This window comes from Cephus cinctus, unplaced genomic scaffold (assembly GCF_000341935.2).
Source record: "Cephus cinctus unplaced genomic scaffold, Ccin1 Ccin1_scaffold0331, whole genome shotgun sequence".
Taxonomy (NCBI): domain Eukaryota; kingdom Metazoa; phylum Arthropoda; class Insecta; order Hymenoptera; family Cephidae; genus Cephus; species Cephus cinctus.
Window position 1 is genome coordinate 321,545 of NW_014333028.1, and position 16,329 is coordinate 337,873.

Consider the following 16,329-nt stretch of genomic DNA (forward strand, 5'->3'; position numbering starts at 1 on the left):
ACATTTTTTTTCTCCCCGGTACCTAAAACCCCTCTCGCGCAATAACTAATTGGTCTAATTGATCTCGATACAAATCTTATCTAATATGATAACAGTACGCGAATATACCAATACATATCGATCACTACACAATTCGTGACCACGTACTGCAAAGTAATTTCTCGCGTATTAAACACGTAAATATACAATTTTTATCACATTTATCGTACGCACTTCCGGCTGATTCATTAATTTCGATTAACTCGTTTCGCGCGGACAGCATTTGCCATTAAATCTATTTAGTGTATCGTTAGCACAGAACGAGAAGATCAAATTTGGCTCTTATCATTTTTCTACGAAAATGATACGAGTGATATATATTTACTTTTTACGTCATTTCCAATCGACACAAATCATTCGATAAGAATCAACGATCAAAAAATTATTAACCGGAATAAATTGTTTTCGCGAAATGTACGTGGAACTGTATTATTTCAATATTAAAATATCATTAATTAAGGTACCAAGATTTTGATAATTTTTTTTAATCAATTTTTTTTTTATACAATACCGTAAATCTCGCAATTAGCCAGACTAATACGCTCGAGGCTAATCGTCATATCGTAAATCGACCCAGACAACAAATCATGTCCAAAAGTGATCCTTAATGTGTCTTAATCACACAGAAGTTGTCTTTAAGAACTCTCAAAGATGTCTTTTGGAATACACGTTATCCGAACAATTCCGACATTACATTTCTTAGCCAATATCAAAAGTCTGTATCGTTGACTTATTTTTACCTACCGGCAGTTGGTCAACAGCCAAGAAGAAACCTTGGATATATTATCAGTCGATAATTCAACGCCGTTAGAAATATAAAAAATATTTTCAAAAAAAAAAAATTTTTTTAAGTACACAAAAAATATATACAAGCATACGTAACTGATATTCCATATGTGTATCCATATAAATATTTATCATGACATGTCGATAAGAGGAATTATAATGGAAACACACGTAAGCAATTCTCTATAAATTCTAACATGTTTCGTTGCGCATTAATGAGTCACCGTATGATTCTCATGTTTTCCGATGACTCGGTCAACATGTTTATCGTCGGGCTTACATGCTACATGAATTTGTGTACGTGTGAAGATAGAAAAAAAAAGACGGCAGGTAAATTCAAAAGATAGAAGAAAAAAAAACCATCGTGATTTGCGCTTGAAACGTTTCGTTTGGCCAAATCACGACGGTGGGAATTGGTTATGATGACGAAGCGCGATTAGATACGACGAGCATATAAAGTCAAAGCGTCGACGGAAAGTGGCAGTTCAGCGTCGACATTCAACTGGAATAAAGTGAGTATATACCTGATATGATTTAAAATAGTAATAATTATACTAAAAAAAAATGTATCAATCCTCAATCCCAAATTCATTATAATTTTTCAAGATGCATTGATGCACTACTAACGATTTGTCATTCCAAGTCAGTTTAATTAATTTGATCAAATTTTTTTTTTTTCGGAAAAAAAAAACGTCTCACTAGCAGGAAGAGGGTTGTGGGACTGTCGAATGAGGGTTGATTAATTTTCAACGTTTTTCACGCCCTATTTACGTTGTCTTGATTAAGTCGTATTCCAGCATGCATTCCCATCATCATCACCATGGTTCACCACCTCCACGTCTTCATAGACCACCACTTCATCTTCCACATCTTCTTGTACCTCCACTTCATCCTCCACTTCATCATCCACATCTTCATGGACCTCCACCTCATCCCCCATCTTCATGCACCTCCACTTCATCTTCCACATCTTCATAGACCACCACCTCATCCTCCACATCTTCATGGACCACCACATCATGGAACACCGCACCATGGACCACATCACCATCATCATTGATGACGTAAAGTACGTAATTCGCTGTTTACGAATTTGTAATTTGCTTATGATTTTTTTCTCGTCCTTCTCATAATCATGACCGTTGTCGTTTCAGTAATTTAGATGGATCCTGGAATTGGAAGATGCGACGGACTTTTATTCTATTCTATATGCTCTATAATGCTGCTCAGAGAACATCGACGAGACGAACAGAGACAAAATTTTACATCAATGATGAACAACTTATTAATTGTGTTATAACGCGTGTATAAACTTTTATAATGTATTATTTGTACTGTATTATTGTATTTAGTCGTTGTGTCGATTGTATTGGAAAATAAATTTTTATTCACCTTCAAGGCAGTTTTACAATTTCTTTTTTGTGACTTCGAAGACGCCCAGAAGTATTTTCTTCTATTTCGAGATCGCTCGAGACGATATTCATTATCTTCGTTTATTTCTAGGAACGTCAGTCGTTATTAAATTGACGATAAGGTGTGAATTATTGACGTCGCGGCAGGACATGGGAAATATCGTTTTTATGAAAAAAAAAAATATATATTTTCTTCAGCGTCAAGCTTTATCGTGTCTCATCATATTAATCTGTAAGATATGATAACACACTGTCAAGATTACAGTTAATGTTTTGAGTCGCGGTATCAGGAGAACATTACACGTTTCACATTGAAATAATCCGCACGTCTATAGCTTTGGAGCGTCGCGACGCTGGGTCGTCGATCATTTAAAAACAATGTAATTTCATCGTCATGATAACTAGTGGCGCCTCGTAATACCGTGTAAAAAATTTGAAGCTTTGTCGAAGGTGATTTACATACATCGATCCTAACCTAACATAATTTGTTCTACCTTACCGACCGTTCAAATGGAACACGCACGTGCGCGAAATTATATATGGATATAGGAATAATCGATGTAACGTGAAAAACAAGAATACTGATGACAGTTTCATTATCTTCCAGAACGCTGTTATTGCTGCAATTTTTTATGTGATAAAGCTGGTCCATTCTGAATGTGAAAAGAGCTGGAAAGAAGAGGAGAATTTAATAGAAGCAACCAAAATTTACAATGGTGCTGGTTGTAGCACCTAGGATTGATCAGCATGATTGCCAAAATCTGGATTGGATCCATTTTGATTCGATTGTTGGGATTCATCAGGAGGTCTTGAATAGTATCATCCATGATACTATATTGATGGATAGTCGACTTCTTGCTAATAGGACTTTTCAGCGAATCAACCGAGAACAGGATGTGGCAGGAAACGTGATAGCGGAAGTGTCTATATCTTCCGATTCGGATAGCAGTACTGATTCAAGATCATTTTCGCCACCTCCACGCAGACGAAGTTATAGTGATGGTTGTCGAACGATGCGCGATGAAGCTCTAGGATTTTTATGCTTTCCGCATCAAGTGCTTCGTGAGGAGGGATCGAAGAGGTCTGATGTGTCTCCTTTTGCAACTGAAGTTGATGATGAATGTCGACATGAAAATGAGGATGGAGATGAACATGGAGGTGGGCATGGAAAGAGATGGGATCGAGATTTGCCGCCTCATGAAAGTCATGGTTTCTGGAGTCATGGACCACCACGTGATGATCCACTGGATCATGGTCAATCGCATCATGGTCCGCCACATTATGGACATCCGTTTCATCGTCCACCACATCATTATCCACTATATCATAGACCTCCGCATCATGGACCATTTCATCATGCACCACCGCATCATGGTCCACCACATCATCATCCACTATATCATGGACCTCCGCATCATGGACCATTTCATCATGCACCACCGCATCATGGACCATTTCATCATGCAGCACTACATCATGGACCACCTCATCATGCAGCACCGCATCATGGACCATTTCATCATGGACCACCTCATCATGCACCACCGCATCATGGACCATTTCATCATGAACCACTACATCATGGACCACCTCATCATGCAGCACCGCATCATGGTCCATCATCTCATGGACCATCGCATCGTGGCCCACTACATCATGGACCACCTCATCATGCACCACCGCATCATGGTCCATCACCTCATGGACCATCGCATCGTGGTCCACTACATCATGGACCACCTCATCATGCACCACCGCATCATGGTCCATCACCTCATGGACCATCGCATCGTGGTCCACTACATCATGGACCACCTCATCATGCACCACCGCATCATGGTCCATCACCTCATGGACCATCGCATCGTGGTCCACTACATCATGGACCACCTCATCATGCACCACCGCATCATGGTCCATCACCTCATGGACCATCGCATCGTGGTCCACTACATCATGGACCACCGTCGCCTCGATCATCTCGGCATCACAAATCCAATCGTCATGGAACCCCATATACCAGACCAACAGCCCCACATTCACCACCTCACGATGAACCTCCTCAACACGAACCTCTACATCATTACGTTTCTCATTCTTCAAATTCTCATCATAATCCCCAACATAACATCCCAGCTCACCACCACCATGATCCTTCACCATCCTCCTTACCTGCACGAACACCAACGCAGAACGCACAGCTACTACCAACATTACACCGCAAACAACAACTCTATCAGAATCCACCCCAATTATCCCAAACATCCCAGACGGCACCACATGGCGATTCTAACAAACAGGATGATCAGAGATCATCACAGTCCCATCAGGCAGAAAATGACAACGCGAGCACTTCAGCATCGAACCCAGCTAGCGAAGGTCGCCGTATTGAAGAAGTCCCCTGAAAATTTCTAAAGGCAGGTTGCCCAGACCCAAACAGAAGTCCCACCTGGAAACATCAAATCATCACACCGACACTTGCTGCAAGTCCAACCGCTCTGCAGCATCACTGCTTACTCATTTCCCAATCACGTTCATTTTGATCCTGACGGCCTCCAGGAACATAGAATCCAGTGTCAAAAATACCAGAATACATCTAATCAACCAGCAGGACATCGTAATCAACGCTGCTTATCAATTGGCATCACGGAAAACGTAAAACTGCAAAAATCAATCTTACCAACCTCGGAATCATCTCCGAATATTATATTGAACACTAGGAGTAAAATATTAAAAATTACATAAATAAAAAAAAACTTCACTGGTGATGGGCTTATTAAAATCTATAATGAAGCACATAGCATATAAAACGCGTATCTATATCTTGTTATGGAATAAATGAATAAAATTTTTTTAAAAATAAAAATATTCTTTCAATAACCATAATAATCCCGTATCGAACTTCCAATAAACTTCCTTGTTGATTGACTCGTTCCATTTCGACATTTTTTCCTTCCCCGCTCCTATCACCCCTCCCATTTCCCCCTCCACTTATCATTAGAACAATTAATTCTAAGAATCGTTAGTTCAAACGATTATCGATCAATGTTATCTGCAGGCACTTTTGCGCTGTATTTATAGTTACCAGTTGCGCAGCGCGTCGGGTCATCAATATGCGTGTTGGTGATTGCAGGGTTGAACGATGAAAGATTAAAAAAATTTATTCGAATTTCACAAGATCGCCACCAGGTGTCATCAGCTGCTACGAATCGACATCAGGTATACGACTGATAGCTATAACCGAGCATGGCCATTTTATTAGAATCGAGATAAGCGATAACGTACACCATATCCTTGTCACGTAAATGAAAGTTGATAAAAAAAAAGCGTCGATCGTTAATTGCAAATAAAATTTCAAAAAAATAAACCAACGTTCGTCACGATCTTCGACGTCGTACAAGAAGATGACCCGTGGAGTCTCTCAATGATTTTTTTAAAACAGTCACCCAGTGCTCCATCATCATTAAACGTGTCGCTGTCATTGACTTCGTAAGCGATTGCCATTCAATTACATAAACAAATCGAAACCCAAAAGTACGTAAAATCGGCATGGCAATATTAAATATCGAAACGACACGATTGATACGGGCCATAACTTTTCTACAAGTTGTTTGAACTTTCGCGCGCGATCGTTAATAACAATAATTACATGAAATCCGCCAAGCGACTCCAATCGCAATCGGCCCCCCTCGCGGTAACTTCAATTATTCATTCCTACAAAACGATCGCGCATTCATTACAGATAGAGGGAGACGTTATCGCATGTCGTCGTATCAAAATTTTCTCTCCCTATTAATACCAACCAACAACACGTTCCACCGTACGCATAACGATACGCGATTATTACAAAATATTGCAGCATCGGCATATTTTACATCGTTTCCGTCATCAGCGTAAATCATCCCCACCGCCCCCCACCCAACCGCACGCAGGAAATCATCAACCATCGACATGACGGTGCTCGGTAAAAATTGTACTAAAAATTTCAAAAACCAAAAAAAATTACTCAAAAAGTGCCCCAACCCCCCTCCCAATCGATAACCAAAATTCATCATTTTTTTTTTTTCGAACGACCAATTTTCATCATTTTTGTTAACCCCGTTTTGCGTACACAGAAGCCATAAACCTTGCGATCGTTTAACATTGCAGAACGTTGGATCTGCTACACGTTACCGTGCGGCGTAAGAGGGGGAATGGAGGAGGGGATTGTACAGCTGGAGGCTAGTAGGTACCGAGTACGTTGTAAGGAGAGGAGAGGGGGGTGTCTAGAGGTGGAAGAGGTGGCAAGGTAGGGGTGGTAGAAATAGGTGGGGGTGGGAGAGCGAGCGAGAGAAGCAGAGAGGTAATTACTCTGGCGACATTGACCCGACGGCGACCCGACAGCCGCTCGCCTCGACTCGCTCAACTCAACTCGAGTCGACTCGGAGTCGAGTCCCGCACGGCTTCTACCGCCACACTGACTCACCCACACGGCTGCACTTCCACCAGAGCGCTAGGTATGGTTCATCCGAGTTCACTCCTCGATCGCCGAACCCGAGCGAAGCCGAAGTCCAGGGCTGGGGCACTCGTATAGCTCGGCTGGACTCTCCTTGGGTATGAGCTACCGTTTTTGAGCTACCAGCGAGAGCAGTTCTCCAGCATCCGATGTCAGATATATAGGAGTGAGCTTGTTAACGGTGCACCGTGTGCAGGTTTAATTAATTAAATATAAATTAGACGCTGACGTCGTAAACGCTGATCGTAATGATCGGTGAATGATTTTTGAAAATTTTATCAGGTTCAAAATTTGGAAAAATTAAATTTTATATATCGGGCGCTGATCTCAGGGGGTGATAATCGACTGATTTAACAAACTTTTTTTTTTGAGTTTTGGAATCGATTCTTTGAGTTTGACGAAATCGTGCGGTGATCGATGATCGCGTGATTATTTTAGAATTTTGGACGTAGACTTTTATTCGGTTTTGGTGATCTATTGTATCTTCTTTTTTTTTTTTTCTTTACACGGTACCGTTGATCCGATCGTATATATGTAGTCAGTTTAGTTGTACGTAATTTTGGGCAAAACTAGTTTGCCCCAATTTTCGTATAAATCATTGGGCGATCGAGGCGCCGAAAGATTGTTATGTACAGGGCGCGAAGCGGACTGCGTATATTATATCGTCGCCCTGTAGCCGAACTCATCTCACGAACATCTCACAAAGCAATTAGGTCGATCTTGATTCGATCAGCCATTACCGATCATAATCGGTTAATATAATCCCCCCGGTCCGCGCAGTCGGCGTCAACTTTACGATCACCTGAGCGTCTCTTTAAATGCGCACGCGCTACTCTTACCTTCGTGCCCACTTTGCGTAGGTATCCTACGTCTAACGGGTGTACGGGGAGTATTGAATAAATTTATCGAAAGTGCATACAGTGCGTTACGGGGTTCGCTCCTCCCGATGCAATTAAAATGCAACGTTCAATCTCGTGTTGTGTGTTGCATTCGACACCCGACGGCCGACGTCATGCGATCGTAAATTCAACGCCGTAATGGCGGACAGGAGGATGTTCGAGATCGGAGAGTTTTAGATACGGTAATATCCATAAAATTGCCCTTATCCGTTTCCTCATAGGCACCCAGGTGTTCGAGTTACTGCTCCCACAAAGAAACGGACTGTCCTGTATTAAAATAAATTTAAAAAAAAATCACCTGGGGATACATTGCGTGGTTAACATTTATTTTGGAAAAATAATTTTCTATTGGACATGTTCTATTACATGGAAATTTATTGGTTAATTGGAAAAATTGAATATTTTTTAAAAATATTGTTTTTATCCCATTGACAATTTTAATCGTCGTCAATTTTACCTGGATATTTGATTTACAGGGTCGCAGTCGAATTAATACGTTTTTCGGACACCCCGTATATTGGAAGAACCGAACGAGTCAAGATTAGAGGGTTCGCCGGGATGCTGGCGTCGGACTGGTCCAGGTTCACGAAGCAGGTACACAAACACTGCTGAAGACCTTCGGGAATACAGAGAAGTTATAATCCCATGTGCAGGTACATTAACGTGTAGATATATATGTATATATATCCATATATCCACATGGAGGTTCTTAGTGGAACGAAGGAACGAACGGAACGAAAGGAAGACTCGAACCGGCAGGCTGTAGCAGGACGAGAGTCTGTAAGAGCCTCCCGCAGTGCAGCCAACCTGTTTTCTCTCTCCCCGCCGAGTTTATTTTGATTTATTGTGTCGTCGCTAAAGAGATGTATTGTTGTGACATTGTCCAGGCCCTTCTTGCCCAGGAGAAGAGGTTCCCTTGATCCTTGGGGTCCTTGCCGAATCGAGCAAGGAAAGAGGGAGAAGGTGGAGGAGAAAGAAGAAGAAGAAAAAAAATAAGATGAAGATGATGATGGTCCGTTACAGGATTTCAAATTGGCTACGGAGTAAAAATATATCTCTTCATTTTCCATGCCCGCCATGGTATAACAATAAGATAAGTACGCTGTCAGAAAGAACCTAGATCAGAACTGATGTCATCCGTAGGTTACCCGAGAGATCGGCGGACAGTTAGGATTAATAGGGAATTGGCAAGCCTGTAATCTGAAATGATCATTCACGCCTGAATGATACCAGTATAAATAATTGACTGTCCTAAGTATTTTCTAATTGATCGTCGATTTAAACACGCACGAGAACACGATCTACCGGTTGTCACTATTCAATGATTACGTTAATAGACACTGCCGATATTATTATACGATTATTGTGACGTTACGTCGTTAAACAGTGTAATGACAACGACAGTACTTGATTGGTACCTTCGAGCCAATGGGAAACAGAAAAGTTCGCAAAGAAATTGACGTGCATAGAATAAATCATAATATAAACGGAACTCACTGAGACAAAAAAATTACCTCAAGCCAAGTTCACAACGCGTCGTTCGCGTAAGCACAGAAACAGTTGACGATGCAAAGATAAAAAGATAATGCTTTGAAAAAAGGAAAATAACACCTCCAGGCACCCACACTTTTATTATGCATCGCGCACTAGAAATCATTAACGAGATAGATTACGATGACTAGTCATTCGAATACTGACGTCACCGAGTCAAACCACGTGTCCGGATAAGCGCACGTGCTCGCTCCCGCGTCCTCGTCGACATAACGGAAAGCATAGAAATCGGATTATGGAAGTTTACAGTCCATCGAAAACATCACAGACGTAGATACTGCGCAGCGATAGTTGCGGAAATGATTATCGAGCAGTGGCGCCACATGGTATACCGGTGAGCGAAATGGGTACTATCTGCCAAACATGGCTTTTCGTTGTCCCTTTATTCGTAGATACAGATATACTAAACGAACGTGACCCGAGCGTCGGGTCCGCGGAGACAAGTCTCACGGTTAATGGCTTCCAGTCGTGACATTTGTGCCATGTTCAACCCTAGATGGAATGCTCGACGTGTGTAGGCTGTCCGCTACTGAGTATATACATTACGGAACATGCTGTCGCGGCATCGTACCAGCATTTACGAGTTGCATCGACGCACAGTGCAACCTGGCGGCCGGAGCGCCTAACTCGGTCGAGAAAAGTTTTCGTTCCTTAATAACGCGCCATGTCTCCGCTCTTAGTGCCTTGCGAAACTTTTCCGACGTGGTTGACATCGAATCTCACGTATTCGAGGTTTATGATCTTTATTCGACCGACTGTATTCCAAGATGGCGGCTTCTTGCGTTCCCGCGTCACTTTGATATACGTTTTTATCATAACGATATCGTTACTCGGTAAAATGCTGGTGTAAAGCACGGTCGATCCACACGCGCTGTTTTGTTGTTACAATTTCTGGACGACTCAGCAGCTGAGACAAGCAGAGAAACACGACGGCTGGTGGACCGAGCGTAATATCACCTCGACAATCTAGTGCACAGTCAGTGGACACTCTTGGCTTTTTGATAGCGTACTAACCGGAATTGTACGACGTCGTGGAAATTCGACTCCCTGACGATGATGTGGTTGTTGATTCTCGTGGTTGGAAATGCTCGGTGATGTTGGTTCTGTAATGTTTCCTTTTACATGGATCGTTCGAGTCGTTATACACAAGTGTCTCATTATCAGGACGAATTACTGCGTGGATTACATGTGTTTGTGAACTTTGTGTGTAAGTTAAAAGTATTTTATTGGAATCCGTTTCGCCGATTAATCGACCGAACGTGCAAGTATCGTGAGTCAAAATAACCTTGAAGCTTCCCGGGTGGCTTACTGGCCTCACCTTCCCCAGGAGACCTTCGACTCGTTTCCGCTTAAAGGCAGTTTTCACATCGCGCACGCATAATATTCCTTCGTTGCGTGTTTCGCGGATCTCCTTATCGGTAAACAAATACAGCGGCAATCCTGTCCAATGGGGATATCGAGCATAGAAACAGCTGGGTGACGTGACGTTAGTATCTAGGGAAATTAACTAAAAAAGTTATTGTATTGAAATAATCTGTAACGATAGTCTGCATCTGTCTTTTTATATGTGTTGCGATAACTCAATGAAATTTCAGCAAAATAGAATCGACTTCTGGAACATTTTGCGCGTAATGGAGCTCGATTCGCGATCGGTATACATACGTCGACTTTCTTTGGCTGGTTAAAGTGAAAAAAAAAATAAATAAATAAAAGACTTCGCGGTACCGGTGCAATGATAAGATGTAAATGTGCCTATAACTTTCCGCTCGCTGTTGTAAAGGGGATGTTTTGAGGTTTCTGATAGTGGCCGAGCGAGAGTTATCGCAGCCGATCGGGCTCCTTACCCGGGCCAACGGTGGGCGGATTCCTGGCGCCCGAGATTCTATCGCACACCCAGCGTGTACCCGACCCACGTTCCCGGGTATACCCGCTTGCAAGATCACCGATCTAAATCTTGAACGCACTTTTGTAACGATCATTTCGTCCCTGTATCTAATTTATATCAGTCCCAAGCACTGCGCACCAGCTTTAGAGATCTGTAACACGTATTTTTGAGGTATTCGAGTGTTAAATTTTGAAAAATCACATTCAATAAAAAAAGGCAACTTGGTAATAAATCATGTATTAATATTTTTAGTGTGCAAAACTAAACGAATATAATGACGATTAAGAAAATTATTTTCATAGCGCATTTTTAGTTGATATAAATTTTTGTCGATGTCCGGTCTTATGGATTTTGTAGAATTGACTGTAACTATTGTGCAATGACGTTCGCACGATCAGAGAGTCATTTGTAGAAACAATATCCGTGTGATTAATGATTAATCAACGGTAAGCGACGTGAAATGATTAATGGAACCTGCGCAGAACTCACTGCGCACGGAGGTGAGACGCGATAATGACGATAATATGATTTTCTCACAGGTTAAATGTGAAAATTTCAATTTACAGCTGCGATGGAAACCAACCAGGTGAGTGTCGTTGTCGCGGTCATGGCGGCTTTGCAATAGACGGCATGTAGCATTAACATACGTGCTTGTAATTGCTAAATAACGTATATCCAACTTCTCTCTTGCCTTACAGTCTTGGCCACTGACTATGTCAGTGACTCTAAACAGCCACGTCAACTTCCCTGAGAAACTGTATTTCTAAGCCAACGGTTTAATGCAGCTCTTATCTTGCGGACGTAATGAAAGCATTATTACGAAGTCTTGCGTAACTCGGGACGCCAGTGCCGCCGCCAATTTCTATAGAGACTCATCGCTTCGCTCAAATGCCAACATAACCTTAAGCGACCGTACTATCCTAGAGCAGATATAATTTATTTTTTTGAATAGTTAAACACTTCAGGATATAATTTGTTATAATATACGATAATTATTAATTTTTTATATGAATTCTGAAAAAAAAAATTTGCAAATTCCTATTTTTCCAGCTATTTATGTCAAGCCCAACGACGGTAACGGCAGTAAGAAAATTCGACGCTTCTGCATCCGAGCCATTAATATGTCTCTCTGCCTGTATACGCTTTGCGAATTTATCTCATCTTTGTAAATTAATTGCGATGGATTCTGGGGACGTCGAGTATCATGAAATATGCAAGGATGTATGTAAACATGTACATAGCGACGATACAACGCTCACTTATTTATTTGCCAGTTGGCAAAGCACCGCGACGCGGAACTCGTGTTGGATCTACGTTGCGTACAGGATATGCGGCTACGAGGCAACAGGAAGCGGCAGGATTTTTTCGTCATGGCGTCTCTAGCGTCTATCGTAATTTACGACTAGAATATAGTAATAGTACAAGTGGAAAATGAAATTTCTGATGTTTCACAATTTTCTTACCATCTAGCCTTTTTGTCATCTCGACGCGAGTACAGCGATATGCGATGGTGAACGAGAATATTTTCATCTCCATTGTATTTTATGAAATATTATTTTTTACTTGACAATATAATGTAAATGAATAATTATTTTCCCGTTCAAGGCTCCAATTAAAGTCTCAAAAAAATATAGATTTTTAAAAATATGATAATAATTTTTTTCTTCCATTTCCGTTAAATCAATTTTATTTTGACAGTTTGACGTTTGACGTCTTCCAGTGTAAACAAAGCCTGACGTAAAATAATCAACAGTCAGTACGACGGTATAGAAATTGGGGTATGTCAAAGACGATCTCCGACGAGTCAAAATGGCGGATGCCAGGTCTGGAGAAGTTAATGGGGAGAAAAATATGAAATTACCAAAAAGTTGAATGCCAAGCGTTTTAAATGTGTTGGAGTGAAAAAAAAAAGTATGACGAGGGTGTAATTTAACGGGTAAATTGTCTCTCGGCACGGGCATTACTCCCACGCATAAAGCATTCGCACCCCCTTTTCTTTCTCTCACGGTAGTCGCCATAACAGAGCGAAAACCGCATGGTCGATAAATATTCTATAATTTATTGGCAAGGCCACCACACGGTGGCGTCCATTCGTTCGGTGGGAATCAAAGAGTTTCGGGTGTTGTCAGCGGGTCGGCGCAGAAAACCTCAAAGAAAACCGCGCCGCGACGGGTTCCAGGTAGACGCGGCTGCACGTCCGTCTAGATTCCAATCAACGGGTTTTTGCGAGATCCCGCGAAACCCGTCCGTAATCTTTTCTCGAATATGGAGCGAAACACAGCATCCGATCTTCGTATTGGACCTAAACGTTCAGTCGCTCCACCAATATCAGCACCAGGTATTCATTCGATTAGCCATCGATCGATTAGCATAATGGACCTCATGTTTCCTTCGTGTTACCTTTTTTCATCCTTACTCCTTGGCTCCTCCTTTGGTCCTGGTCCCATCAGTATCAAACGTGTCTAGCAGAGACCCATCGTAGGACCGGAGCAAGATCAGGTGCCAGTTGCATCCGAAAATTAGGATCAAAACAGATCTTAATAGATTCGATTGAAAAAGGTGATTAAAAAACAAGGTGCAGATGTTACGTTCAAGAATTTTATTTAAAATTAAATTTTATCGAGTCTCTTGATTATTCAAGGTATCCCCACATTTTTTTTTCCAATCTCAATCTTCCAGACTTCATGCTAATCCAGCAGTTCGTGGAACAGGTATGTTTAAAATTTTTTTTCTTAATTCAGTGACAGACGCTAAAAAGTAATTGTCAATGCTCGTACCGATAAGACTGTATTAGTTTTCGTATAAAGCGACGCCTGGGACGCCGGCGCCGAACTAAAGTGTAAATATCAGAAAACGTACGATGCTCGTACATACCATAAAAAAGTACGGTGCTCGATGCAGTTGTCAGATATCGCCGTGAAGGCAGATGGCGCAAGACGTTGTTGCGTTCGCAAAGGCGAGTAGAAAAGCGACATTACGACGGACAGCAGTACGTAAATTTAGCGAAAATCGTCGTGACCTTTGCAAGGAGGCGTGGGTCGCGACAATCGTTTCGTGTATTCGATTCGATCGCCTATTGAAATCGTATTCGCAGTCGTGTATTTCGCAACGAGCCGTGCGCGAATAAACCATTGTAAAGGCAAGGTCTGGCAAGGGGAGGAAAGTTAAAGAATTTGTTATACAATACCAAATTGAAGAAAAAAAAAATGGTCATAAAGAATATAAATAATTTTGCAAAAATTCATTTTTTCACTCATCCATATACGGCAAGTGATGGTGAGACGAAAGATTTCGGAACGCGCTTTTAAATTTGGCGCCAAAATTTAAATATACAATTCATAGCCCACAGCGGTGTCACGTGGTGCACTAAGATGGCGGAACCTTGAAAACTAAATGGAATGGGAAGGAGACGAAAGAATGTGATTTAAAATAATTATAAACGCATTACTCAGACAGTCGGTCGGTTGGATGCAGGGAGGTAGATGAGATGGTAATCTCGATGATTTGTTATGCCATTGTTGACGCCTAATGAGGCAGCTAGGTTATGTATAAGCCACCAGACGTCTTCTCTTGCCGAACTGGAGAATAGGTCGTTCCTGTAGTTCAGGTTTGGTTTAGGTTAGGTAGGTAGGTGGGTACCTAACCTGTACCTGCATACATATCGGTGCCATTTTGCCTGTCCTTGCGTCGGGAAGCCGAGTATATGCGCTTCGTTGAATCTATTTATTTCCCAGAATGCACCACCGGCGAAATCGAACGTTCTCATGGATGCCAACCGAGTGACGACAAACTGTCGTACGATTATATGATCCGCCATCTTTGGGATTAAAGACCCTGGAATATTTGTAAAAAAGAAATTAAAAAGTTAAAAATTTTGTTTACAAAAAAAAATTAAATTTCCTATTATCATCAACTTTTGACCATCGCTGCCGTTTCACTGACCATATCCGTTTTGCGCGAAGAACTATACGGGGACATGATTTTTCGGTCGTTTCCCAAAACATTTAATACGCGAATCTTGTGCGGGACAGAAAATTTTGAAGAATAATTCAAGACTATGCAAATCACTAGATATGTCATTGATTAGTAATTTAAGTATCATCGAACGTTACGATTGGTTATGCATATCGCGTAAAATTGAAATTTGAATTATTTGATTGAATTTTTTTGAAATAATTTTCTCAGACTATTTTATTCAGATATCAATTCGACTAATTTCCCGCCGATCCCCAACTCGCGCTTTCCATTTAACGCGGAGACAAATCATGGCTACGTCTTATCGCAAGGCGATGCTCTTGGACTAAATACGTCCCCGAAAAAAACGAGACACGCGATTCGCAAAGTGGCGTCGCACATGTGGCGGCCCTGGCTGGCAATGCTGCCAAAAATGTGCCACAGCCCCTGAGAGATATGTAAGTACGAATTTAACCGACTCCAAGCTTTTTCAAATAATCCTCTTGGACCTTGAACGTCGTCTCTCTCTCTCCCTCTGCGATCAGTGCATTTGCGTAAGCCCTTCTTATTGGACGCAATAAAATCATTTCAAGAACACTCGGCTCGGAGATTTAGGTCTTGCGAATAATCGCAACTGCATGTCGGGGGCGTGATATTAAATCTTTGCATTCGATATTATTATTATTATGACATTTTTAAAACAGCTCTTACGTAATATCGATTAAATATTTATTGCGCGATATTTGAGGGAAATTTTATTTTTTTTTTTTCAAAATATTCCATTTTACAACTATTTTATTGATACTATACACGTATGCATATATAACGTACTACTGTACTACCGTATATGGAACTCATGGTGCCAACCACCATAACCAGCTTTGACGATCCGACTGCGCAATACGATTCACGATATTCTTGGGAAAAATAATAAAAAATCTTTCTCTGATATCAGCGGGTTAATAAAACAATGGCCGTGCAGCAATGTTAAAGTTTGTAATGCTCTCGCGAGAGAGAAGCCTTGAGCCCATTATTCGCCAATATAGCTTCACTCGATAGCATTGCTTTTGCGGCATTGAAGGCGCGCATGCAATGCACACCCGTTAACGCGATCCTTATCGTCCCGGGCATGCGTTATCGCGGCGTGACATTTTTTTTGGGGAAAATTTATGAAAATACATTATGCACTCCGCGGTAAAATTTTTCGAAAAATATATTTTCCTTCACACCCGTTATACGAAAAACGTCAAACTGACAGGCATTTTTTTTTCATCCCACGACTCCCACACTTTCCTACTTTTCATGTAT

At 41.4% G+C, this 16,329-nt stretch overlaps 3 protein-coding genes across 15 annotated transcripts in view; 2 read left to right on the top strand and 1 right to left on the bottom strand.

Annotated features, from left to right (window-relative positions):
* LOC107267043 (histidine-rich glycoprotein-like) overlaps positions 1-5,062 on the top strand; it is a 28,203-nt gene extending 23,141 nt beyond the window's left edge. For 7 of the 10 annotated variants that reach the window (XM_025084244.1, XM_025084235.1, XM_025084242.1 and 4 more), the window contains one exon: positions 2,845-5,062. In XM_025084244.1, coding sequence (XP_024940012.1) covers positions 2,951-4,642 — 1,692 coding nt within the window. In that variant the 5' untranslated portion in view covers positions 2,845-2,950 and the 3' untranslated portion in view covers positions 4,643-5,062. Of the gene's footprint in view, positions 1-2,226; positions 2,688-2,844 lie in introns of those variants that run through there. The other 3 variants (XM_015738250.2, XM_025084240.1, XM_025084243.1) reach the window with 3 other exon arrangements.
* On the top strand, positions 1,078-2,223 carry LOC107267045 (uncharacterized histidine-rich protein DDB_G0274557). Of its 4 annotated transcripts, none has more exons than XM_015738252.2 (4): positions 1,182-1,337; positions 1,623-1,742; positions 1,819-1,894; positions 1,980-2,223. In XM_015738252.2, exons 2-4 carry the CDS (start codon positions 1,646-1,648, stop codon positions 2,134-2,136), a joined length of 330 nt encoding a protein of 109 aa, XP_015593738.1. In that variant the 5' UTR covers positions 1,182-1,337; positions 1,623-1,645; the 3' UTR covers positions 2,137-2,223. The 4 variants fall into 4 exon arrangements, with proteins under 4 accessions (XP_024940022.1, XP_015593738.1, XP_024940021.1 ...); XM_025084252.1 differs by having other exon boundaries at positions 1,193-1,337; positions 1,612-1,742; XM_025084254.1 differs by having other exon boundaries at positions 1,078-1,337; positions 1,819-2,122.
* Positions 5,063-14,353: 9,291 nt separating the features above from the next.
* On the bottom strand, positions 14,354-14,907 carry LOC107266988. The gene is made up of 2 exons (XM_015738113.2): positions 14,718-14,907; positions 14,354-14,663 (listed from the first exon to the last, which is right to left on the bottom strand). Exons 1-2 carry the CDS (start codon positions 14,882-14,884, stop codon positions 14,516-14,518), a joined length of 315 nt encoding a protein of 104 aa, XP_015593599.1. The 5' UTR covers positions 14,885-14,907; the 3' UTR covers positions 14,354-14,515.
* Between the last annotated feature and the right edge of the window lie 1,422 nt (positions 14,908-16,329).

Bases quoted from the DNA above. Each gene is read 5' to 3' on its own strand.
- LOC107267045 (XM_015738252.2), top strand. From the start codon at position 1,646: ATGGTTCACCACCTCCACGTCTTCATAGACCACCACTTCATCTTCCAC. The intron at 1,743-1,818 runs TGGACCTCCACC...ACCACCTCATCC, and splicing joins CTTCATCATCCACATCTTCA to TCCACATCTTCATGGACCAC. The intron at 1,895-1,979 runs GTACGTAATTCG...TTGTCGTTTCAG, and splicing joins ATCATCATTGATGACGTAAA to TAATTTAGATGGATCCTGGA.
- LOC107266988 (XM_015738113.2), bottom strand. From the start codon at position 14,884: ATGGCGGATCATATAATCGTACGACAGTTTGTCGTCACTCGGTTGGCA. The intron at 14,664-14,717 runs GTACAGGTTAGG...CCTGAACTACAG, and splicing joins TGGCACCGATATGTATGCAG to GAACGACCTATTCTCCAGTT.